This window comes from Oncorhynchus clarkii, chromosome 2 (genome assembly GCF_045791955.1).
Source record: "Oncorhynchus clarkii lewisi isolate Uvic-CL-2024 chromosome 2, UVic_Ocla_1.0, whole genome shotgun sequence".
NCBI classification, from domain to species: Eukaryota; Metazoa; Chordata; class Actinopteri; order Salmoniformes; family Salmonidae; genus Oncorhynchus; species Oncorhynchus clarkii.
Genome location: NC_092148.1, coordinates 53,233,234 through 53,259,334, shown reverse-complemented (window position 1 = coordinate 53,259,334; position 26,101 = coordinate 53,233,234). Strand labels below are relative to the sequence as shown.

At 42.0% G+C, this 26,101-nt stretch overlaps 1 protein-coding gene across 1 annotated transcript in view; it reads right to left on the bottom strand.

Moving 5' to 3' along the window:
• Nucleotides 1–26,101, bottom strand: part of LOC139369640 (calcium-dependent secretion activator 2-like) — a 237,517-nt gene that overhangs the window by 145,816 nt on the left and 65,600 nt on the right. Inside the window, exon 3 of the mRNA XM_071108908.1 lies at nucleotides 10,468–10,800. Within this exon, the coding sequence (XP_070965009.1) occupies nucleotides 10,468–10,800 (333 nt within the window). The remainder of the gene's footprint in view (nucleotides 1–10,467; nucleotides 10,801–26,101) is intronic.

The following is a 26,101-nucleotide window of genomic DNA, read 5'->3' as shown; positions in this document are numbered from 1 at the left end:
CTTGGTCAAATACCCCTTACAAAGTCTGGAGGTGAGTTTTGGGTCATTGTCCTGTGGAAAAACAAATGATAGTCCCACTAAACGCAAACCAGATGGAATGGCGTAGCTCTGCAGAATGCTGTGGTAGGCATGCTGGTTAAGTCTGCCTTGAGTTCTAAATAAATCACTAACATTGTTACCAGAAAAGCACCCCCACACTGGTCCACCTTCTCCTCCATGCTTCACGGTGGAAACCACACATGCGGAGATCATCGGTTCACCTACTATGAGTCTCACAAAGACACAGCGGTTGGAACTAAAAATCTCAAATTTGGACTCAGAGGAAAGGACAGATTTCCACCAGTCTAATGTCTATTGCTCGTGTTTCTTGGCCCAAGCAAGTCTCTTCTTCTTATTGGTGTCCTTTAGTAGTGATTTCTTTGCAACAATTCAACCAAGAAGGCCTGATTCACGCAGTCTCCTTTGAACAGTTGATGTTGAGATGTGTCTGTTACTTGAACTCTTATCAGGCATTTATTTGGGCTGCAATCTCAGGTGCAGTTAACGCTAATGAACGTATCCTCTGCAGCAGAGGTAACTCTGGGTCTTCATTTCCTGTGGCGGTCCTCATGAGAGACAGTTTCATCATAGCGCTTGATGGTTTTTGCGATTGCACTTGAAGAAACTTTCAAAGTTCTTGAAATTATCCGGATTGACTGACCTTCATGTCTTAAAGTAATGATGGACTGTCCTTTCGTTTTGCTTATTTGAGCTGTTCTTGCCATAATATGGACTTGGTCTTTTACCAAATAGGGATATCTTCTGTATAGCAACCCTACCTTTGTCACAACACAACTGATTGGCTAAAACGCATTAAGGAAAGAAATTCCACAAATGAACTTTTAACAAAGCACACCTGTTTATTTAAATGACTTCCAGGTGACTACCTCATGAAGCTGGTTGAGAGAATGCCAAGAGGGGGCAAAGCTGTCATCAAGGCAAAGGGTGACTACTTTGAAGAATAAAATATATTTTTGGTAACTACATGATTCCATATGTGTTATTTCATAGTTTTGATGTCTTCACTATTATTCTACAGTGTGTCCAAACTTTTGACTGGTACTGTATATAAAGTGTAATATTGGGATGCAAACTCAAAATTGAATACATTTCAACTCTATATCTGACATGGAACATGTCTTCTTTTTTAAAAACCATAACCATGTGTGTGAGGTGTATACACTGTGTGACCCTTATTTAGCCCACTCCAGTAAAAGGTTTTAATGTCCCGTTGATAGGATAGTCTCAAACGGAGCTCGTCCAGTTTGTTCTCCAGCGATTGCACATTCGCCAATAGAACAGAGGGTAGGGGTGGCTTATTCAATCGTCGCCGTAGTCTCATCAATGTGCCTGCACGGCTACGTCTATTGTGACATATTTCCTCTTCCGAGTGTCGGGATTAGATGTCCTGTGCCGAAGACTCACTGAAGTAAAAGTAGAAGTCCAGATCAAGGTGAATGATTTCTGTTCTGATGTCCAGAAGTTTTTTTCGGTCAGATAAAAAAAGAGTTATGATCAGCACAAAAAAAAACAACAGAAGAATTGGTCAGGAGCCTGTACAACAACAGCTATGCATCCTAGCGTCATCTTAGACTCAGCACAGCTATTTCTGGATGCCTCTCTCTGGATCAATGCTCTGTATAGAGACCCATTGATTAGGCTCTCCCAGCTATTGATCTGGCAACCCTGCATTAATGTGTGGAAATGGAGCAAGAGAGGCAAGAGCTCTGATGTGTTTGGAATGGGCATATTCACACATGAATTCAGGAGGCATTCCGTTTCTACGCAAGTCTGTTTTTGGAGTGTTTTGCACAAGCTGTATGAAGACTGAAATGCCTATAGTATCTCTGAGTTACTGTACTAACTCTGATGTGTCTCAGTAATAATCTAAAGCCAGAGAGGGACCTCAATAAAGACAATGCCATAAGCCATAAGACTTAAGCCAAATATGTATTGAGGGACAGTGAAAAAGACAGTGGAGAGAAAGAAAGAAATGGAGGGAGAGAGACAGAGGGAGAAACAAAGTGATGAGATTGCTCAGGTGGGCAGGTGGAGGACTGCAGTTGCTCTGAGTGGGTGGCAACCCCCGGTGAAGTGACAGACAGCAGGCGGACGTGTGTGTGTGTGTGTGTGTGTGTGTGTGTGTGTGTGTGTGTGTGTGTGAGAGAGAGCGAGTGAGTGAGCGGGAGGGAGTGTGTGAGCGAGAGAGGGAGTGGGTGAGACAGTGTGTGAACAGATAGCTTGACAACCCCCCGCCCCCCCCATCTCTAATGATCACATCCTTGTGTTTGGCCGTATTCACCTCTGTCGTCTCTCGTTAGTGGTCGGAGGCGGGCGAGTAGGTGAGCTGTCTGGAAAGGCTAATAAATTATCACAGGCTGCAAAGTGCTGGCTCGCCGAGACAGCCGCCGCTAGTCAGTTCTCTTTCTCACAGCTTTGTGTTATTTTCATCCCTCATTCTCTCTTGCTTTCTCTCTCTGCATCTTTCTCTGTTTTTAGATAGCCCTCTTTTTTTTCTTCATCCTCTTATTCACTCACTATTTTTCCTGATTCCATTCTGTTTATAATTTTCTCTCGCACTCTCCCCTCTTTCTCTCCATGTGCCTCTCAGGCACCATGAAGCTGCCCAGACATACATACAGCCTGTCAGCCAACGTAATCAAACCCAGAGTAATATCCAAAGCCTTCCTCCATCAAGGACCTTGGCCTAACTCCCTCTTCCTCCAGTCCACCTTTTGAGTTCAGAAAGTACCTTCAGAGACAGGATTGGCATCCCTGGCCGAATATGATTTAAAGACGAGACTTCAGGACCGTTTCCAGGATTGTTAATTTCCGTGGAGTCTCTGCCGAGTCCTTGACAGAATGGATCATACGTTTAGATGTGTCGACGTCAGACCTGTATGATGGCTTTGATTAATAGCTTCATATGCCTTGTTGTCACATAAATGGTGCAAATTAGAAAGGCTGTGTAAGAGGAGAGAAGTAATGGGAGCACTGCAAGAAGAATAAATAAAGCTGAGGTACTGTAGGTGTGTGTACAGATGTAGAATCTTAATTTGATCAATTTTTTTTTGCTGAGAATTTTCCTGCACCATAGGAATGCAGATGAGCTTCATGTTTTACATACATTCACTGAAAATCTGAAATAAGACAAGGTTATATTAACAGGATTTCACTTTTTTCCATATAGGCTATTTTGGCTAGTTAATAGCCTAACCACAGATCAAGTAACATTATGGACTAAACGATCAAATCCTGCTACTGCAGGATTATTTTGCTGTGAGAATACTGGTCAAATTAAGATCTAACAGCTGTATTTCTAAATGTTTTATTTAACTCTGATATATTCAGGGGAACACATTGAGACCAGGGTCTAATTAACAATGGTGCCCCGAGGACAACAATAAAACACATTCAAAATTATAAAAAAACTTTTAAAAAACTACAAATGACAGAATCAACACTACAGCTTCAAACACCACAAATACAATTATTTACATTCAATCTAAACAGTTCTCGTTAAATCATTTACCTAGATTGGTACGTACGAGTGGAACCTTGAGAGTTAACCATTCCTGTGAATGGGTTTGGTGTCTCATATTTCTTCATTTTAACAGTGAAGTTAGGTAGGTCAGAAGCTTGTAAAGTAGAGCTTTGTAAACAAAAAAGGGAGCAATGAAGTGATCTACAGGACTTTAATTAGGACCAGCCACCCTTTTGATACAGGATGGAGTAATGTGTATTAAAACTGTCACCTGTGATAAAGCGACGGGCGCTATGGTAGGCGGCATCCAAAGATGTTAGAGTAGTGGCTGCTGCATTCTGATAAATGGTGTCAAGAACTGGCAGGAAAGTTGACTGTACAATCTGCTTCCTGCTGTTTATGGAGAGGCATGTTATATTTCTATACTTTGAATCTCAGCTTCTTAACTAACTCATCCGTATGTTTTTTTAAACGTAAAATTATTGTCAACCCAAAAGCCCAGATATTTATAGGTATGAACATGCTCAATGAAAGAACCATCCAATGCATGTGTAAGTAAGCCTTCTGAAATATTTATATGAGAATTAGAAAACAGCATACATTTAGTTTTTCCAACATTAAGTACAAATGTTTAGTCAACAAGGACTTCCTGCAAGGTGACAAAATCAGATTGCAGCTCCAACATACAGTGCCTTGCGAAAGTATTCGGCCCCCTTGAACTTTGCAACCTTTTGCCACATTTCAGGCTTCAAACATAAAGATATAAAACTGTATTTTTTTTGTGAAGAATCAACAACAAGTGGGACACAATCATGAAGTGGAACGACATTTATTGGATATTTCAAACTTTTTTAACAAATCAAAAACTGAAAAATTGGGCGTGCAAAATTATTCAGCCCCTTTACTTTCAGTGCAGCAAACTCTCTCCAGAAGTTCAGTGAGGATCTCTGAATGATCCAATGTTGACCTAAATGACTAATGATGATAAATACAATCCACCTGTGTGTAATCAAGTCTCCGTATAAATGCACCTGCACTGTGATAGTCTCAGAGGTCCGTTAAAAGTGCAGAGAGCATCATGAAGAACAAGGAACACACCAGGCAGGTCCGAGATACTGTTGTGAAGAAGTTTAAAGCCGGATTTGGATAGAAAAAGATTTCCCAAGCTTTAAACATCCCAAGAAGCACAGGCTTCAAACATAAAGATATAAAACTGTATTTTTTTGTGAAGAATCAACAACAAGTGGGACACAATCATGAAGTGGAACGACATTTATTGGATATTTCAAACTTTTTTAACCTCTTGGAACTCCCCATACCGGATCCGGTATCAGGAATACAGACTCAAGCTCATTACCATAACGCAACGTTAACTATTCATGAAAATCGCAAATGAAATGAAATAAATATGCCATCTCGCAAGCTTAGCCTTTTGTAAACAAAACTGTCATCTCAGATTTTCAAAATATGCTTCTCAACCATAGGAAAACAATAATTTGTGTAACAGTAGCTAGCAAACAAAGGATTTAGCGTTAGCATTAGCGTTAGCATCCAGCACGCAACATTTCAACAAAAACATAAAAGCCTTCAAATAAAATCATTTACCTTTGAAGAACTTCTGATGTTTTCAATGAGGATACTCTCAGTTGGATAGCAGATGCTCAGTTTTTCCAAAAAGATTCTTTGTGTATTAGAAATAGCTCCGTTTTATACATCACATTTGGCTACCAAAAAAAACCCGAAAATTCAGTCCTCAAAACGCGAACTTTTTTCCAAATTAACTCCATAATATCGACTGAAAACATGGCAAACGCTGTTTAGAATCAATCATCAAGGTGTTTTTCACATATCTCTTCATTGATACATCGTTCTTGGACACATGCTTTCTCCCCTGAATCAAATGGTAAAGTGGAAGCAGCTGGCAATTGCGCACCGAATTCGACGCAGGACACCAGGCGGACACTTGGAAAATGTAGTCTCTTATGGTCAATCTTCCAATGATATGCCTACAAATACGTCACAATGCTGCTAAGACCTTGGGCGAACGACAGAAAGTGTAGGCTCATTCCTTGCGCAATCACAGCCATATAAGGAGACAATGGAAAACAGAGCTTCAGAAATTCTGCTAATTCCTGGGTGATGCATCATCTTGGTTTCGCCTGTAGAATGAGTTCTGGGGTACTTACAGACAAAATCTTTGCAGATTCTGAAACTTCAGAGTGTTTTCTTTCCAAAACGGTCAAGAATATGCATAGTCGAGCATCTTTTCGTGACAAAATATCGCGCTTAAAACGGGAACGTTTTTTATCCAAAAATGAAATAGCGCCCGCAGAGATCCAACAGGTTAACAAATCAAAAACTGAAAAATTGGACGTGCAAAATTATTCAGCCCCCTTAAGTTAATACTTTGTAGCGCCACCTTTTGCTGCGATTACAGCTGTAAGTCGCTTGGGGTATGTCTCTATCAGTTTTGCACATCGAGAGACTGACATTTTTTCCCATTCCTCCTTGCAAAACAGCTCAAGCTCAGTGAGGTTGGATGGAGAGCATTTGTGAACAGCAGTCTTCAGTTCTTTCCACAGATTCTCGATTGGATTCAGGTCTGGACTTTGACTTGGCCATTCTAACACCTGGATATGTTTATTTTTGAACCATTCCATTGTAGATTTTGCTTTATGTTTTGGATCATTGTCTTGTTGGAAGACAAATCTCCGTCCCAGTCTCAGGTCTTTTGCAGACTCCATCAGGTTCTCTTCCAGAATGGTCCTGTATTTGGCTCCATCCATCTTCCCATCAATTTTAACCATCTTCCCTGTCCCTGCTGAAGAAAAGCAGGCCCAAACCATGATGCTGCCACCACCATGTTTGACAGTGGGGATGGTGTGTTCAGGGTGTTGCTTTTACGCCAAACATAACGTTTTGCATTGTTGCCAAAAAGTTAAATTTTGGTTTCATCTGACCAGAGCACCTTCTTCCACATGTTTGGTGTGTCTCCCAGGTGGCTTGTGGCAAACTTTAAACGACACTTTTTATGGATATCTTTAAGAAATGGCTTTCTTCTTGCCACTCTTCCATAAAGGCCAGATTTGTGCAATATACGACTGATTGTTGTCCTATGGACAGAGTCTCCCACCTCAGCTGTAGATCTCTAGAGTCCATCCAGAGTGATCATGGGCCTCTTGGCTGCATCTCTGATCAGTCTTCTCCTTGTATGAGCTGAAAGTTTAGAGGGACGGCTAGGTCTTGGTAGATTTGCAGTGGTCTGATACTCCTTCCATTTCAATATTATCGCTTGCACAGTGCTCCTTGGGATGTTTAAAGCTTGGGAAATCTTTTTCTATCCAAATCCGGCTTTAAACTTCTTCACAACAGTATCTCGGACCTGCCTGGTGTGTTCCTTGTTCTTCATGATGCTCTCTGCACTTTTAACGGACCTCTGAGACTATCACAGTGCAGGTGCATTTATACGGAGACTTGATTACACACAGGTGGATTGTATTTATCATCATTAGTCATTTAGGTCAACATTGGATCATTCAGAGATCCTCACTGAACTTCTGGAGAGAGTTTGCTGCACTGAAAGTAAAGGGGCTGAATAATTTTGCACGCCCAATTTTTCAGTTTTTGATTTGTTAAAAAAGTTTGAAATATCCAATAAATGTCGTTCCACTTCATGATTGTGTCCCACTTGTTGTTGATTCTTCACAAAAAAATACAGTTTTATATCTTTATGTTTGAAGCCTGAAATGTGGCAAAAGGTCGCAAAGTTCAAGGGGGCCGAATACTTTCGCAAGGCACTGTATGTTAGAGGAATTTTAATTATGAGATTTCTGTTCTTTTGAATATGGTGCCCTGTACTTTCACTGGATGTTGTTATATCGCTCCCGGTAACGGGATCTCAGCCATAAGAAGTTATAACAAAATGAGGTGAGTTCACTCATTTTTTGAGAACTTCCGGAAGTGAATGGTGGGATGTGAATGATGGTAGACGACACACCCCCTTCAACATGCATACTATAAACAGACCAAACTCATCTTGTCTTCCCTTATTATCTTTGGTTTCTGTGAGAGAAAAAAAGCATGGCGGAGCACAGAAACTACCCAACGTCAGATTACTTTCGATTTCTAGATAGTGTTTTACTCAATTATTTCGATCAATGGTGAGCTCACCCGTGATGTGATTAATTATAATAGTAATTGCTATTAGCTAATTCATATTGTAGTTTGTCAGCAGAGAGGTATAAAAATGACCAATTATGTTATGTCGATCTTTCCTCAGTTAGCGCTAAGACAAATGTAGCCTAAATTTTTTCAATTTGGATAATTGTGTTATGCTGTAGATACTTCTGTTAATGTCTGAACATTGCATCCAAAAATACTGCTCACAATCTGGACATAACTTTGTAAGGACTGCGTTTATGGCCAACTCAAATGCTGATTCTTGCGTCATTCGAAACTGGCCGTTCTAAATAAGCATTCTAATCACATCGGTTTGATCGTACGATACAGGGACCACTGTAGAATGATCACACCCCTGTGTTGGTAAGTGTGAAAAGGTTAAAGGAGCGGGACACTAAATCAGACACTGGAAAAAAATATTGTACGCCCTCCAATGAACCAATAAAGGTTACACCTGCTCTGACGCTCGTCGGATGTGGCAAGCCCTGCAAACTATCACAGATTACAAAAGGAAACCCAGCCGAGAGCTGCCTGGTGACGTGACCCTACCAGACGAGCTAAATGCCTTCTACGCTTGTTTCGAGGCAAGAAACACTGAACCATGCGTGAGAGCATCAGCTGTTCCGGGTAACTGTGTGATCACGCTCTCCGTAGCCGATCTGAGTAAGACCTTTAAACCGGTTAACATTCACATTCATTCAAAGCCACAGGGCCAGACAGATTACCAGGATGTGTACTCCGAGCATGCGTTGACCAGCTGGCAAGTGTCTTCACTGACATTTTCAACCTCTCCCTGACCCAGCCTGTAATACCTACATGTTTTAAGCAGGCCATCATAGTCCCTGTGCCCAAGAATGCCAAGGTAACCTGTCTAAATGACTACTGCCCCGTAGTGTACTCACATCTGTAGCCATGAAAAGCTTTGAAAGGCTGGTCATGGCTCACATCAACACCATCATGCCAGACACCCTGGACCCACTTCAATTCGCATAATGCCCCAACAGAGCCACAGATGACACTCTCTCTATTGCACTCCACATTGCCCTTCCCCACCTGGACAAAAGGAACACTTGTGAGAATGCGGTTTATAGACTACAGCTCAATGTTCAAAACCATATTGCCCTCCAAGCTCATCACTAAGCTAAGGTCCCTTGGACTGAACACCTCCCTCTGCAACTGAATCCTGGACTTCCTGAAGGGTCACCACCAGGTGGTAAGGGTAGGCGACAACACATTCGCCACGCTGACCCTCAACACAGGGGTCACTCAGGGGAGCGTGCTTAGTCCCCTCTTGTACTCTCTGTTCACACACGACTGCGTGGCCGCACACACGACTCCAACACCATCATCAAGTTTGCCGATGACACAACGATGGTGCCAGGACAACAACCTCTCCCTTAACGTGGGAGAGACAAAGGAGCTTATCATGGACAACAGAAACAAAGGGCCGAACACGCCCCCCTTCACATTGACGGGGCTGTAGTGGAGCGGGCAGAGAGCTTCAAGTTCCTAGGTGTCCACATCGCTAAAGAACTATCATGGTCCAAACACATCAACACAGTTGTGAAGAGGGAACACCAACGCCTCTTCCCTCTCAGGAGGCTGAAAAGATTTGGTATGATAACTGCTCAGCATCCATCGGCAATGCGCTACAGAGGGTAGTGCGTATGGCCAAGTACATCACTGGGGCCGAACTCCCTGCCATCCAGGAGCTCTATACCAGGCGGTGTCAGAAGGAGGACCTAAAAATAGTCCGACTCCAGCCACCCAAGTCATAGACTGTTCTCTCTACTACGGCACAGCAAACGGTACCGGAGTGCTACGTCTGGGACCAAAAGGCTCCTGAACAACTTCTTCCCCTTAACAATAAGATTGCTAAATACACTAAAACAAAAATATAAACACAACGTGTGTCGGTCCCATTTTTCATGAGCTGAAATAAAAGATCCCAGAAATGTTCCATGAGCACAAAAAGTTTTTTTCTCTCAAATTTTGCGCACACATCTGTTTTCATCCCAAGGTCTAGTGTCTGCAGGTCTCATTATTTGAAATCATTCAAAGTATTACACATGGGAACACTGTCAGCCTTTAAAGCCATTAGGACTGACATTTAAATGCCTAAATCTCATTTACAGGGGAACTGTATAACAACACATTTTAATGCACATTTCACTGCAGAGGGACACTGATACATGTATTCTTTATCAGGTTCTTCACAGCACATTATGGATGATAATAAAAATTATAATAATATACAGTAACAGTCAAAACTTTGGACAGCAATGGCATGTATTTAAATATACCCTTTAGATGAATAAGCCCAACCCGTTTACAGTTTACAAATGACTGTAACCACTGATCACACCAACATATGCCAACTAGTTACAGCCATCTCTTACTACTAATTGGTGGCCATGGAAGACCCCCTAGTAAAAGGTAAAGAGGAAGGTAAGACACCCCTGCCTTAGTTGACAGGTGAGGGGGAGAACTCTGATTAAAAAGTCTCATCAGTCCCTGACCTTAAAGACATGTCTTCAAAGAGACCTGTGATTAGCTGGTGATTAAAGGACATTTGACTCCAACATCCTCAATAGTATATTACTTGGGCATTGGGCGCATTGCATTGTAATTAAACAATGTATCCTTGCATGAATCATTGTGTGGTTACCTAGGCAACACTTCCAACAATCTAGAAATAGATAATACAAATTTAGGGGGGGAGGGTGTGTGTGTTCGTGCATACGTGCATGTGGTCCATCGCTCACCTGACAGGCGTTGTACAGCAGCTGGTGCTCAAACTTCTTGATGCCCAGAATCTGCTGGAACATCTCGTACAGTTGCTCCTTGCTGAGGATCATCTCGGACACGGCACTGAGGTGCATCCTCTGGGGCTGGCGCCACATGTCCTCATCCCCCCTGTAGATGGTGTCATACTTGGCGATCCAGGAGCTCAGCACTGTCTCTTTGCTCAGGCCGTCGATTTTGGGCAAGCTGCGCACCCGCCGCTCAATGTTCTTTTTGAAGACGTCACGGAAGTCGCAGGCCGAGCAGCCGCCGCTCTGCACCATCCTGGACACCCGCTCGCTCTTCAGGAAGCCCTGTTCAAAGTAGAAACCAGGGATCAAAATGGACCCGGAAGAAAATACAACTAATATAGTGCTGCTAAGTTAATGTAGCTAATTAATGCAGTTGGTTACCGTCATTGCACTTTGTTATAGCTCCTGATAAACTTACCAATGACCCATGACCTCAGAGTCTAATCTCGCCGTTGCATCTCTGGGAAACAGTTATTTTTTGCATATCATCGTATGTACAGTAGATACAACCAGGAAAATGATAAAGTTGATATAACATACTGAAAAACACAATATGGAACCCACGTAAATAAAGAAATTAAAACAATATAGGTTGATTCAGCTCGTGGTAATCTCCTTACATGGGCTCCAGTTGTATTAAACATGCAGGTGTTATGCCCAGCTCAGGGCAGGCAGCCGCTATTAACCTCTATAATTACACAGAATGGATGTTTCTTCCTCAGGGCTTAACTGCAGACTCACTCTGCTGGTAGTCATGACATCTGGGAGAGGAGGATGATGGTACATGAAGTCCAGGTTTTTAGCCTCACTCAAGGGTCTCATCTGGATGTAGCATTTCCTATTAGGGGAGGCTAATCTTTTATTTGGCCCCTCAGTATAAACGGGTTAGCTAGCTTGCCTAATACTCCTCAGGGAGAGAGAAGATAATTGGGTTCGGTTTACACCTGGGTACATGGTCAAGATCTGTGAGGGGGTTGTACTGGCCTCTCTGCCTCAAAGAATCCCCAGACTCTTCACACGGTGTATGAGTGATATGCACATCCCAAACTTTCATAGGCTAGCAAGGACCACTATGAAAGAACGCCTGCACATGGCATGGATGTTCACGTGACGTGAAGGCTTTCGGATGGACAGATAAAAGAAGGCACGATCTGAGAATGTTGAAAGCGACATGATATTATTGGACCATCTAAAGGACAGGGGGCATTGGATTCCAGCAAAACAGGCATTAGCTACTTCTGTCAAGAAGAATGCTTACTGGAGCTGAAGTGCTCAAAGGGAGTAGGGATCTAAATATTTATGGTAGACAGTAGTTTAGAGAGGCTGGAGAAAGACATCGACCGACTAACTGGCTGACTAGGAGACAGACAGACAGACAAACAGTGGAGCCCGGTATTGACAACGCGCGTCACTGATTCTGTTTGATCCCGTTTTGGCGGGACGATGCAAAGGCGTCTTGGGGTACAGAGAGCTACTAGTGCATGAACAGCAGATGGAGAAGAATAGTGGCTCCTCGTGGGGAGTAATGGTGCGGAACAAAAGCATTTTGCGTCGGAGAGTCTCTGGGAGGGAGGAAACCACAAACCAACAAAATAAATGTGTTTGTGTCGAGAGCAAAGCCATTTCCTGAGCCAGACTGAGATTTCAGCACATCGGGGGGTAACACGGCTGCTGACGGGCTGCCAACTCTCTAGGCCAAGTTTCTCTGAACTGCAGTTAGAAAGAGAGAGCCAGGCTTTATGAAGATAAATGGAAATTGGCCAGAGTTAACTAGATAAAGATGTGGTGACAGATGTAGCTGCCACTGGCATGTACTGCTAACGCGGCAAGAACAGCCAAGACGTGTTCCTTGGAACTGCAGTAAGGAGAAAGAAATAACAGCCCACCACATAAAAAGTAATGGCAAATTGCAAAGCAGGAAAAACTAGAGTTTGCTAGACAAAGATGGAGGAGGTAGGCTAACAGCCTCCTGCTCTGCTATCAAAAACTGATTGGCCTGAGTTCAATCTTATTTTGTTAGCCAGGTGCGATGCAGCGCTAGGCAACACTGGTGCAATGAGGTGAATTGAGCAAATTGTTCAGTGAGTCAAAGAAAGCATGTGGGGGGAACTTATGTCATGCCGCAATTGCAGGGGTGTCAAACTCAATTTCTGGAAGGCTGAGTATCTTAAGCCTTGTTCATATTGCCAGTTTGAAGTGACTCATCCCCTGTTCCTGAAGTCTAAATAGCCAAAAACCTAATGGAGTCGGATATTTCAAGCCACAGTGGAAACTACCTTCGTAGGTGGTTTGAAGTCAAATACAAATCTGATTCCTGGCCAGACGGCTTGTGTCTGAACGGTCAAATGGGATTTACTTGTACTCAAGTCGTTTTTAGACTGTTATTGGGCATATCTTGTTGCTTGCTAGCTACTCTGTTGACAGTTTGACAACAACATGTGGTAGCTAACTAGCTTATTAAACAAATTAGTGAATGTGCTAGAAAGCTAAACAGCTACCTACCTAGCTAGCTAGTTGACTGCTGTGGCTGGTCAAAATGACTCATTATGAAAGTTGGATAATCTTATCCTTTGAGGCTTTAAAAAGTGTTCTAACACTATGATTTTGAACATTCAAAGCAACTAGGAAACATCTGTGGCCGGCATTGTTGTCACCTTAGCTTGCTACATAACTTCTGAGTGATAGGAAGCATGAGCACCACCACTAATCTCCCTACACCACTGCGCACACATCCTTCATTACTATGACAACTAGTGTAGCCATGTCGGCAGGTAGCCCAGTGGTGAGAGCGTTGGGCCAGTAACTTTCAGTTACTGGATAGAATCCCCGAGCTGACAAGGTAAAAATCTGTCGTTCTGCCTCTGAACAAGGCAGTTATAACCCATTGTTCCCTGGTAGGCCGTCATTGTAAATAAGAATTTGTTCTTAACTGACTTGCCTAGTTACATTTTAAATATCAGCAAATGGCTGCTGTCTGAACACACATAAATCCGATTTGGTCACCTGTAACTTCCTGTTTGGGACAGTCAATATTCCAAAATGGATTTGAAAAGCAAAACGGATTTAAGCATTACAGCCTTCAGTGTAAACAGGGCTTAAGGGTTTTCCCTTGTATTTGATTTATTAGTAGGAACCCCCTCACCTGGTTAGGTCTTAATTAATCACAATGTGCACATTGTTATAAACATAAATAGAAGCCCTACAAAAATACTCCATGGTTCAGTGACTCATGGAGCAGCTAACTGTTTTGGGGCAGGGTCATCCAAAAAAGTCAGCCGTGTCATGGCCCCTGAGCAGAGTGTCACTCGCAAGGGCCTTGCCAAACTCACTCCTGACCCTATCCCGTGGATCCCTGGTTGATGAGACTAACCACTAACCCCAGCTCCACTGTCAAACCACATAGCATCCCATCTGGACGGGAAGCATCCATAAGCATCTCTAAAAGAGTTCGATCCAGAGTTGGAGGAATTCGAGGAGAGGGAGTTGGGATGTTGTTTACACACTGAAATTAACTGAAATGCGATCACATGAACTGGTTATACTGTCCTTGGCCAACTCAAACCCTAAAACCAAATGACTTTGCCTCTATGTAGTGCATCATTTTCTAAAGCTACTTTCCTGCTACAGCGATAAAAATATCAAATTGAGCACACTGCAAATACTACAACATGACCACTTTGGAATCGAATTCGTGTTCATTTCAGCACTATACTACTTGGCTTGCTCCCTTGAAACATGAAAGGTATTCTATGCTCTAGCCCTCACGACTCATCCACCATACCTTACAAGCTCCTATACATATGTTTGAGTCCACGTCACCACCCCTCGTTGCTAAATTAAATGTCTTTGTGTTGGTAATTGTGGTCACCACTGAGGGCCTCCGAGAGCTTTATGGCTAATGCCTTCATTACATGCGGTCACCCATTATTACCCATTATTACTAATGAATCTGCCACCATGGGATTTCCTCTCTCCCTGCTGTTTGACTTAATTGAGGGTTTAAAATCTCATTGAATTATTTCTAACCAACACTGCTCCGAGTTTACTCCTCAGTTAAGAGATTAATAAAATAAGCTCCCGTCGCAGCCTTATTAAGTTATAAGTTAAGTTAAGTTATTATCTGCAGAAATGAATCTACTAAGGAAGATGGAAACAGATCTGAAAGCCTGGCTGTAAAAATATAACTGACACAGGGAGAGATAGCTGTCAGGTTTGGAGCTCTTGGATTTTAACTGCAAACAGCTGAATTTGTCTGAGACAATTTTTCTGTGAGGGAGTGAGGGAGAATCTGAACAGTTGTTTATTGAATCAGAGGAGATGTGTATCCTTTGAGAAATCAGTGTTTCTTTCTTCAAAATAACAACTTTAGACAATTCAAAAAGACCTCTTTGGAAAGTAAAGGAGCAACTACTGCACACGATACAGTGCCTATAGAAAGTCCACCCCTTTAAACTTTTTTTCACATTTTGCTGCCTCTTAAGGATTGGACCCTTTTTTCAAGGATATGCACATTCTTGATATCAATTTAAAGGAATCACTGAAGCTTGTGGAAATGTGAAATTAATGTAGAAGAAAATAACACATTCGATCTGGTAAAAGAAAATACAAACCAAGAAAACATGCATTTTCAACTTATTTTTTGTTCCATCATCTTTGAAATGCAAGAGAAAGGTCATACATTAAGATAGGATCCTAGGTGTGATTTAGACTTTGTCCACAAGATGGCTGCAGTGTCTGTGCAAAGTGTCAGACTGATCCAGTGAAGAATTACCTCATTACACAATATTTTGCATCAAGTCTGCCAGGAGTTTGCACAAATGTGCCGAATTGGTCAACTTATACATCTTTAAGTACATAAATACAGAGAACATACAAAAATGCTATGGTAATAAAAAAAAAAGTTTACACACTCCCAGGAATGTCATACATGATGGATCATTAGCTTATACACTAACCTTTAGCTTATACACCACACACATCTAGATGGCCAGCTGGGCTGGGTGTGGAGCCAGAGACAGCAATGGGGTCAAACTGTAGACCCCAGTTCCTACATTTGAATGTAAAAATTGATTTTATCAAACAAAACTACACTACATTTTATCTCTGGGACCCTCAGGATGACAAATCAGAGCAAGATTACTGAATGGAAGTACATTATTTACCTTCAGAGGTGAATGTATCAAACCAGTTGCCGTGATAAGTGTATAGTTGTTGTGCACTATCCTCAAACAATAGCATGTTTTTTCCTGTAATAGCTACTGTAAATTTGATACTGCAGTTAGATTAACAAGAATTTAAGCTTTCTGCCCATATAAGACATGTCTATGTCCTGGAAAAGTTTTCTAGTCACATTCTCATATTGCGCAACAACTGTCCCGGTTTAGTGACACTGATCCCGTAGAGGTTAAAATTAAATTAAAGGGATTAAATTTGATGCTTTCCTACAGATCTACCCAACCTACTATACAGTAGCTCCACACTGACATGATTGTTTGACGGTAAGTAGAGGCAGTAGGCCCTGTATAAACACAAACTCACTTCCTTGACAACTTTCTTCACAACAGCTTTGCTCTGCTTGCGAAGCGCAATACGTATGAATGCCCTGACTTCTGCAGAGGCTGCATCGCAGTAAATGCTATACGGCCAATACAGACGCTGGATTTACCATAAGTCGGCTTTAAAGCAGGAGATGTGGGACCAGATCCCTCACAGGGACATTGTGATTACGTCTGGCAGGTCTAATAAGAGAAGGAAGGGGGAAAAAAAGCCTGGCGGTCAGATGAAATCACTGCCTGTGCTCTGCAGAGGACGAATGGAAAGCCTGCCCACCTGTCCCACTGAAGGTGTGAACTGAGGCCTCAATTAGGGACAGTTTGACCGCTCAGTCCAGACTGCTAAACGGCAGCACTGGTGGCATAAACAAAAGAAAACATTCAAGAACTAGAGACATCTGACCCAAAGGCTTTCTGGCATTTAAACCAACTTGGCCGGGCTAGTGAACGCCGCCAGTTAATCTCCTGGGAAGTCCTAGAGCCCGATGGAGCCTCTCGCACTGATAAGCACACTGTACTAGATAGATAAATGACATTGCAAGCCTGTTCCAAACAGCCCATCACAGTACAACAAAGCCAGTGTTAGTGGCTCAAGGCATATTGACTCTCCTTTAAACCAGCCAATTAGTGTGTCTGATATTGTGACCAGTTTGCAAACAGTTAAGAATGTGTAAGGCCCAAAATGTACTGTACAAGCTCTTTGGTTATCGCTTTGAGCAGGCTGAATCACATCCGCCCGTGATTGGGAGTCCAATAGGGCGGCGCACAATTGGCCCAACGTCGTCCAGGTTTGGCCGGGGTAGGCTGTCATTGTAAATAAGAATTTGTTCTTAACTGAATTGAAAAACTTTTTTTTTTTTAATGTCATCCCAGAGATGTGGAAATACGGCATTATCAACATACCCAATTCAGAAGACAAAAGGATCCCAATAAACTATCGTGGTATAGCCCTGACTTCTGCTATGTATAAACTATTTTGTTGTGTTCTGTTTACCCGCACTTAAACACTGGGCTGAAAACCACAATATCATAGCAGATGAGCAAAATGGGTTCAGAAAGAAACAGAGCTGCCTTAACCATAATCATAGATTCAAGGGGGGGAAAAAAGTCACATTTCTGTTTTTTCATTGATTTCTCTAAAGCTTTTGACCACATTCAAGGAAAACTCCACCCCAAAACAATATTTTGGTATTTGTTTCATTAGTCCATTGTTGACATAGTCCAAAATGTTTTGCTTGTCAGCAATCAAGTTTTCAAGATATGTAACTTTCAAAATGCAGAAATCATCCCCATCTAATGCAAAATGCATCATAGGGGGTTGATTTCTGTATTTTGAAAGTTACATATCTGGAAAACTTGAAAGAAACACCTGTCTATATAAGGTTCCACAGCTGACAGTGCATGTCAGAGCAGAAACTATCCCATGAAGTCCAAGGAAATGTCATTTGATCTCTGAGATAGAATTGTGATGAGGCATATACACTGCTCAAAAAAATAAAGGGAACACTAAAATAACACATCCTAGATCTGAATGAATGAAGTATTCTTATTAAATACTTTTTTCTTTACATAGTTGAATGTGCTGACAACAAAATCACACAAAAATGATCAATGGAAATCAAATTTATCAACCCATGGAGGTCTGGATTTGGAGTCACACTCAAAATTTAAGTGGAAAACCAAACTACAGGCTGATCCAACTTTGATGTAATGTCCTTAAAACAAGTCAAAATGAGTCACAGTAGTGTGTGTGGCCTCCACGTGCCTGTAGGACTTCCCTACAACGCCTGGGCATGCTCCTGATGAGGTGGCGGATGGTCTCCTGAGGGATCTCCTCCCAGACCTGGACTAAAGCATCCGCCAACTCCTGGACAGTCTGTGGTGCAATGTGGCGTTGGTGGATGGAGCGAGACATGATGTCCCAGATGTGCTCAATTGGATTCAGGTCTGGGGAATGGGCGGGCCAGTCCATAGCATCAATGCCTTCCTCTTGCAGGAACTGCTGACACATTCCAGCAACATGAGGTCTAGCATTGTCTTGCATTAGGAGGATCCCAGGGCAAACCGCACCAGCATATGGTCTCACAAGGGGTCTGAGAATCTCATCTCGGTACCTAATGGCAGTCAGGCTACCTCTGGCGAGCACATGGAGGGCTGTGCGGCCCCCCAAAGAAATGCCAACCCACACCATGACTGACCCACCGGCAAACCGGTCATGCTGGAGGATGTTGCAGGCAGCAGAACATTCTCCACGGCGTCTCCAGACTCTGTCACGTCTGTCACATGTGCTCAGTGTGAACCTGCTTTCATCTGTGAAGACCACAGGGCGCCAGTGGCGAATTTGCCAATCTTGGTGTTCTCTGGCAAATGCCAAATGTCCTGCACGGTGTTGGGCTGTAAGCACAACCCCCACCTGTGGACGTCGGGCCCTCATACCACCCTCATGGAGTCTCTTTCTGACCGTTTGAGCAGACACATGCACATTTGTGGCCTGCTGGAGGTCATTTTGCAGGGCTCTGGCAGTGCTCCTCCTGCTCCTCCTTGCACAAAGGCGGAGGTAGCGGTCCTGCTGCTGGGTTGTTGCCCTCCTACGGCCTCCTCCACGTCTCCAGATGTACGGGCCTGTCTCCTGGTAGCGCCTCCATGCTCTGTACACTACGCTGACAGACACAGCAAAACTTCTTGCCACAGCTCGCATTGATGTGCCATCCTGGATGAGCTGCACTACCTGAGCCACTTGTGTGGGTTGTAGACTCCGTCTCATGCTACCACTAGAGTGAAAGCATCGCCAGCATTCAAAAGTGACCAAAACATCAGCCAGGAAGCATAGGAACTGAGAAGTGGTCTGTGGTCACCACCTGCAGAACCACTCCTTTATTGGGGGTGTCTTGCTAATTGCCTATAATTTCCACCTGTTGTCTATTCCATTTGCACAACAGCATGTGAAATTTATTGTCAATCAGTGTTGCTTCCTACATGGACAGTTTGATTTCACAGAAGTGTGAATGACTTGGAGTTACATTGTGTTGTTTAAGTGTTCCCTTTATTTTTTTGAGCAGTGTATTTGTGGAAGGGTATAAAACAATTCATAGAGTGTTAAAAGTTTCCAAGAGCACAGTGGTCTCCATCACTGGGAAATTGAAAGCATATGGAACTATCCGAGTCTGCCTAGAGTTGATTGTCCGACCATACTGAGCAACCGGGCAAGAAGGACCTTGGTCAGGGAGGTGACCAAGAACCCAATGACCACTCAGACAGAATTACAGAGTTACTTGGACTGAGATGTGAGTACCTGCCAGAAGGAACACAGTCTCTACAGCACTTCACCAATCTGGGCTTTACGGGAGAGTGGCCAGACGGCACATGACAACACGCCTGTAGTTTGCCAAAAGGCATATTAAAATAATCCGAAAGCATAAGGTAAAAGATTCTGTGGTCTGATGAGACCGAAATGTAGCTCTTTGGCCTGAATGCAAAGTGCTGTCTGGAGAAAACCAGGCACAGCTCATCACCCGTCTAACACCATCCCTACCGTAAAGCATGGTGGTGGCAGCATCATGCTATGGGGATGCTTTTCAGTGGCAGGGACTGGGAGACTGTTAAGGATAGAGAGAACAATGAATGGAGCCAAATACAGGAATATCCTTGATGAGAATCTGCTTCAGAGCGCAAACGACCTTAGACTGGAGCAAGAATTTACATTCCAACAGGACAATGACCCCAAGCATACAGCCAAATAATTGCTGGAATGGCTTCAGAACAAGTCCTTAAAATGGCCCAGCCAAAGCCCAGCATATTTCATTTTCAATAAATGTGCAAACATTTCTAAAAACATGTTTTCAATTGGTCATTATGAGGGATTGTGTGTAGATGGGTGAGAAAAAAAAAAAAAAATCATTTTGAATTCAGGCTGTATCAACAAAATGTGGAATAAGTCAAGGGGTATGAATACTTTCTGAAGGCACTGTATATTAATGATCTCATTGGCCTTCAAAGCTCTTGGAAAAGGTGTCTGTATAAACAATGAACGAGTGTCTGTTATTTTATATGCAGATGACATTAAATGAAAGTTAAATGTTAAAAAAATGTTTTAACTGGTGTGAACAATGGAAACTGAATATCAGTGTAGACAAAACTAGGTCGTACACTATAGGAACTTGGTGCCTAGGACACCTTTTATTTTCTCCTGTGGTCCTGCCACAGATGTTGTCAGTTAGTACAAGTATCTGGGGTTGATTATCAATACATGTTTGGATTACAATGTGTAATTAAATAACACTAATATGTGAGAACAATGTTTTTTTTAACAAGGTCATTATAGTAAGGTTGGTAGCAACCTGTGAAAATCGTTGTGGAAACCATTTGCAGCTCAGGTTGACTACAAACCCCACAATCCAGTGCTCTCTCTATGGGCTGGCTGGCTGGCTAGCAAGCAAACGAAGCTACACAATAATACCAAAGTCAATATCAGCATGTGAAGTAGCAAGTTAGGTGTAAAAACAAACGGCACTATTAATTTAGGAGTCTTAAATCTCACCATGTTCAACCGGCAGATCGATGTGCCTCGCAGAGTGGAGTCTGACATTCGTAATGGCCATGCAACGGCACCATGCAATGCACCCTGGACTGAAGAGGCAGACAAATAGGAGAAATGTGGTGGACCTTCTGATAAATTACACAATTCTAGAGGTTGGTATATTACAAAAATATGATCAATGGCTCATTCGTGAGAAGACAGCCTCCCTCATTATGACACAAGTCAGTATTGAAATCTGACATGTATGATAGACGTTTTCACAATCTAAAAGTTATATTCCTAATAAATTCCAGTATAGTGCGAGAGGCTTTATCGCAGTGCTACGTTATACTGGCCAAATTTCTGCCTACTTGAACGACAATAGCTCAGATACACATGAAAACATGAAATGAACCCTGTCCATCTCTCGCTCAGAGATGCACAAAAACAATATAACATAAAAAATGGGTGAATCTTTCCTTTAAGTACATAGCTAACCATGCAAATTATGCCCCTGGTGCAATCATTGCAAAGTGTAAAGCCATGGGTGGCCTACCATTTAAATGCTTGAAACGTTGGTGCTAGTTATTATTACATAGGCTGCAGGAGTATGGGGGCACATAAATTATACGTGTGTTAATTATGTTTGTAACCATGCCTGCAGAATCAGATTTTACCTTGGTGTGGGTAAAAAACATGCCAAATTCTGCTATTCAAGGCAACATGGTCTTGAAAACAAGATGGTATCACCAGTTGCTATATTAAAAAAATAAAATGGCAGAGATTTTGCAAGAAAATCAACACTTTTAGAGAGCAATGAACTAACGTGGTACCAACTAATAAACAAACCTGAAAGTAACAAACTGCGCACCTAGTGCCTTTTTACATTAACTTTTGGGACAGAATCCTATGACATATTGTTTTAACCAAGCAATATTTATCTAAACCCTTTTGCTAAATTTAGAAACACTCCCTTAGATAAAGGTGTATGTACTTTTTATAACGACGGTTCCATCGAAACTAAAGCTCATGCCTTGCTTTAAAACGATATTACAGATCTTATTTTTTGTCAACTGTCCAGCCCAAATAAAAATTAATTACGGTCTTGATGAAAATAATAAACTATGTGAAATTTTAATCAGGTAACAATAATGTAAATGGCTGCGCCAAAGCCTGACATATTATCCTCAGTTTCTTTTTAAGTGCCTAATTGTCCTCTCATCCACTGTGCTTAAAAGAAAAGATGCATACATGTGTATAGATTATGTAATGTATTACAGATAATGCCTGTACCATTTTTGACCATGATTGTTTTTAGTGTCTCAATACTCAATGAGTGGTCCACAATGTTTTTTTTTAAACAATCTGTATTTTGCATTATTGTATCATTTTGGAGGGACATTTTGGAGGGACACATTTTTTCTAACTTCTAAGTGTCAGCTCTATTTGATGCCATGGCTTGGTGGAATAATATCAATATTTAAATCTCAGGCCTCCTCCTCCCTGCCCTAACCTCTGTCTTTTAGAGTGAGTGGCCAAAATTCCAACAAAAATATATTTCATAGGCTGCAGGGGGAAGTCCAGAGACAAGAAAACCCAATAGACTGGCACACGTACACAGATAAACAACCTGCCAGACAGACAGAACAATTAACACACAGGCCTTAGGGACAAAGCAAGATGCTACCATTTCAATTGTAGAAAACTGAAATGTGAAGGTGCAGATTTCCCAGTAAGACACAAAAAGAATGATATGCCACAATCTGGGATAAGGCGGCAAACACTGCGACTTTCATTCCGATTTTCCTCATCAAGTATGAAAACGGGAGGCGGACAGCGTGCCCTTCTCCTGGCGGTCTGAGAGATAGTGGACTCCTGCTGCGTGATGGTCACGTCTACTTTACAGTAGAACAAACACTTGTCGTGTGAGAGAGAGAGATAGACACAGAGAGCAAGTGAGAGTGACAAACAAAAGACAAATGGTGAGAGTGAGGGAGAAAGGAAGAGACACTTAGAGGAAATTAAAGGAGAGAGGCAAATAAAGGGAGGTGCAGGAGAAACTATTGAATAGAGGGGACCCCAAAGAGATGAGATTTGAACAAAAATGTTTTTACTTCCAGCTCTCTCAGCCTTCAAAACCAATGCCCTGAGAGCTGTGCTGTTTTTACAGGCAGACAAACAGTAATCCGATTGAGAAGTTCTGGGCAATAAACAGGCCATGAAGAGGGAAAGAGAGAGGGAAATAGAAAGAGGGAAATAGAGGGAGAGATATGACTACCCAGGGCATGCTTTGAGTCTGAGAAATATGTATACAAGCTCTGCCGGACAAACTATTCAATACGTGCTGAATATATAGGTTAATACTGCATCTGCTGTCTGATTCTCTCTTCACTATCAGACCTCAGGATAAGACCCAGATGCAGACAGGGCAGGCAGAGGTCAGTAATCCAGGGCAGTATCACAAGGTACCAAACGGCAGGCAGGTTCAGGGAGAATGGTCAAAACCGGGAAAACAGGGACTAGAGAGCAAAACAGGAGTACGGGAAAAATGCTGGTATGCTTGACAAGACGAACTGGCAACAGACAAACGGAGAACACAGGTATAAATACACGGGATAATGGGGTAAATGGGTGACACCTGGAGAGGGGGTGGAAGACAAGCACAAAGACAGGTGAACAGATCAGGGTGTGACATTCACATGACTACGGTAGGGGAAGCAGAGGCGCAAAGGTGGTATGTCGGATTCAGAGACGTAGCAGAGGAAATATCTTTTGATTTATGGAGGTGTTACAGTTATTATTCAGTCTCACGTTGCCATAGCTCCAAAATCACGTCATTGTCACGCCTCCCTTGGAGGTCTGGAGACTTTTGTATTGCAAAGAAAATGGTTTGAATGGTCCTCCAGAAAGATTTTGATTGGATGTTATATTTCAAGAACCCTCCCTCCACATGCTCGTAGAAGGGGTGTGTGTGTTATGTGCATCACTGTTTTCAAGCCAGGTAGTTGTTGCCTATGCTTGTTTCAAGTGTTAGTTTAAGTTATCAAGTGTGGCCCACAGTCTGCGATTTATATTTATTGAAATTGAAAGTGGATAATGCTAGTAAAGTCAAACGTCACAACACGTTTTAAACCACTCTGATGACACACTTTTTTCCTTGTCTCCATTCATCCACATTGCTGCTGACTGCACTTTGCTACCACCTAAAATATTGTGACGATTGGCCATTCATTTTTGAAAGAGCCCCAAAAACAGAGGCAGTGGGATAATCTATTCAAGTAAGTAAATACATTTTTGAATAGATTAAATACAGTTGGCCACTTTGTGGGCTAACTCAACTGAGCTGCTAGCTAGCTAGCTAACTTTACACACTGTTTAGCTAAGTGAATTATATGTCATCAGCTAGCTATATTAATGTAATCATTGTAAATTAAAAACAGTCTCGAAATTATTTTGTAGATAACAGCCATTGAAGAGGGTGAAATTAAAGCTCCAGCTGTCAGTAAAGGGAAAGAGTAGGCTACTGTATGGGGAAGGTCCTTTTGTGGGAGGACATTATGAAAATATTCTCCAGTTCCAATCCCTAGAGGGGAAGCGAGATAATAGCAACATAATATTCAGTGCTGTCTAATTTTAGTACAATGAACCCTGTTAATTTGTGATGTTTTTTTTTACCTCAGATATGGAATGCTGTGAAAGCCTGTTTGCAGATGAAGAGAGAAGTCCCAATGAATGTCCCAAGAGACTAAGGGTTAAACTGTATGTGTTGGCCGATGTTAGAAAATGTTGTATACAAAAATACAGTTAAACGTCACACACACACTATATAAACCTATTACAATTGGAGCAGGTCAACCCTGCTGGAGGTCTGCTGGGTGTGCAGGGTTCTGTTTCAGCCCTGCAATAACACACCTGATTCAACTTGAAAAATTGAATGAGTTGACAATCAAGTGTGCGATTTCTGAGCTGGAATAAAAATCTGCTCACCCAGTAGATCAGGGATCAGTGGAGCAAGATTGGCCACCATGTCGTTCGTTTTGTTCACCTGAAATTATGCATTAGTAATAATAGCCTACTTGTTACTACTCAATTATCCATTGTTGTCTAGACTAATATGTCTAATCTTCACATACGAGTTAGCTTATTTGTACATTTTGAAGTGATAATGTGTTGATTCTTTGAAGTGAACTGTTTAAACTTGTTTTAAAATATTAAACCATTATTCAAAACGAACAAGTGTCCATGTTGATTAATCACATAACACAATCCTGTAATATAGAGGGGAAAGGGTTCTGTCTCTAATGCGTCTGTGTTGTATTCTCAAATGAACATTTTATTTTTGTCTAGTACAATATCGGCAATCTGTTTTATTTGATTGTCACTCTCTCGCAGTATATCAGCTATGTGAATCTATTTTGCAGCTTATCATAAGGCTTGCATCACCAATGCAGCCATAGGCCTACAGTACAGTATGATGGCATTACTGGCTGTATGGGCATCTATCATCTGAAGCAGAGAATGGCTAAACTCACATTATTTCCATGTTGAGCTATACGTTTTCAATTTAAAATGACAAGTAATTTAGGTACAGTATGAAAATAAGGAGACGACAATTAGACTACAGGAGATGAGCATTACAGGTAACATTTTATGAGGATCATTTTATTTTATTACGTTCATTTTAGCAACGTTGTTTGCTAAATTATTGTAGTTGTTCCCATAGACAGCACGTGGTTGCTCTATGTATCACTGACCCTGGATAAGCTAGCGACTGGCCTAAAACAGCTAACATTTTAGGTCAATAATATGCTGTTTATATAAAAATTTTGTTGGCTTTATAAATTGTGAGTGAAATTGAACTAGCTAGTAGCTAGCTAGTTAGTTATACCTAGGTAGCTTACAAGGTTAGCTGACATTTCTCAAAACTAACCTTATTGCGGCTAGCTACTTCTTGTCGCTCATGCTAGCCTTCACAGCCATATATCACTTAATATTTTTTTTAGATATTGATATGGCCAGCATTGTCGACCATTTCTCCCCTCTTGCTGCAGATTTAGCTCATCTCGAAATTACAGAGAAATGCTGTGAAAACCAGCATGCTGTAAACGTTCTAAAATGTTTTGTCACCAGTGCTCGTTTTGTTGACATTTTTTGTCCTCACGCACTCCTACAGCACTAATCTGGTGGAACCTTAGGAGCTCCACCCAAGCAAGGCATTTGATTGGATTGACGTGTTGTATGGCACTACTGATTTACACCGGGTTCTGACCCTCTTTAGCTGATTTCTGCCATAGGGAAGCCTGGTTCGCGACAAGGTTAGTCAGACAATCATCAGAAAAACAGCTAACGGTTTGAAAGATGAGCCTGAACAACCTGCAAGGAACATGATGAACCCACACGTTATGTGTTATGTTTATTTGCTGCAGTAGTCCTGGTATTTAGTTGCTGCAGTAGTCCTGGTATTTAGTTGCTACAGTAGTCCTGTTTTACAGTTCCCATCCCAATCATTCAGAGA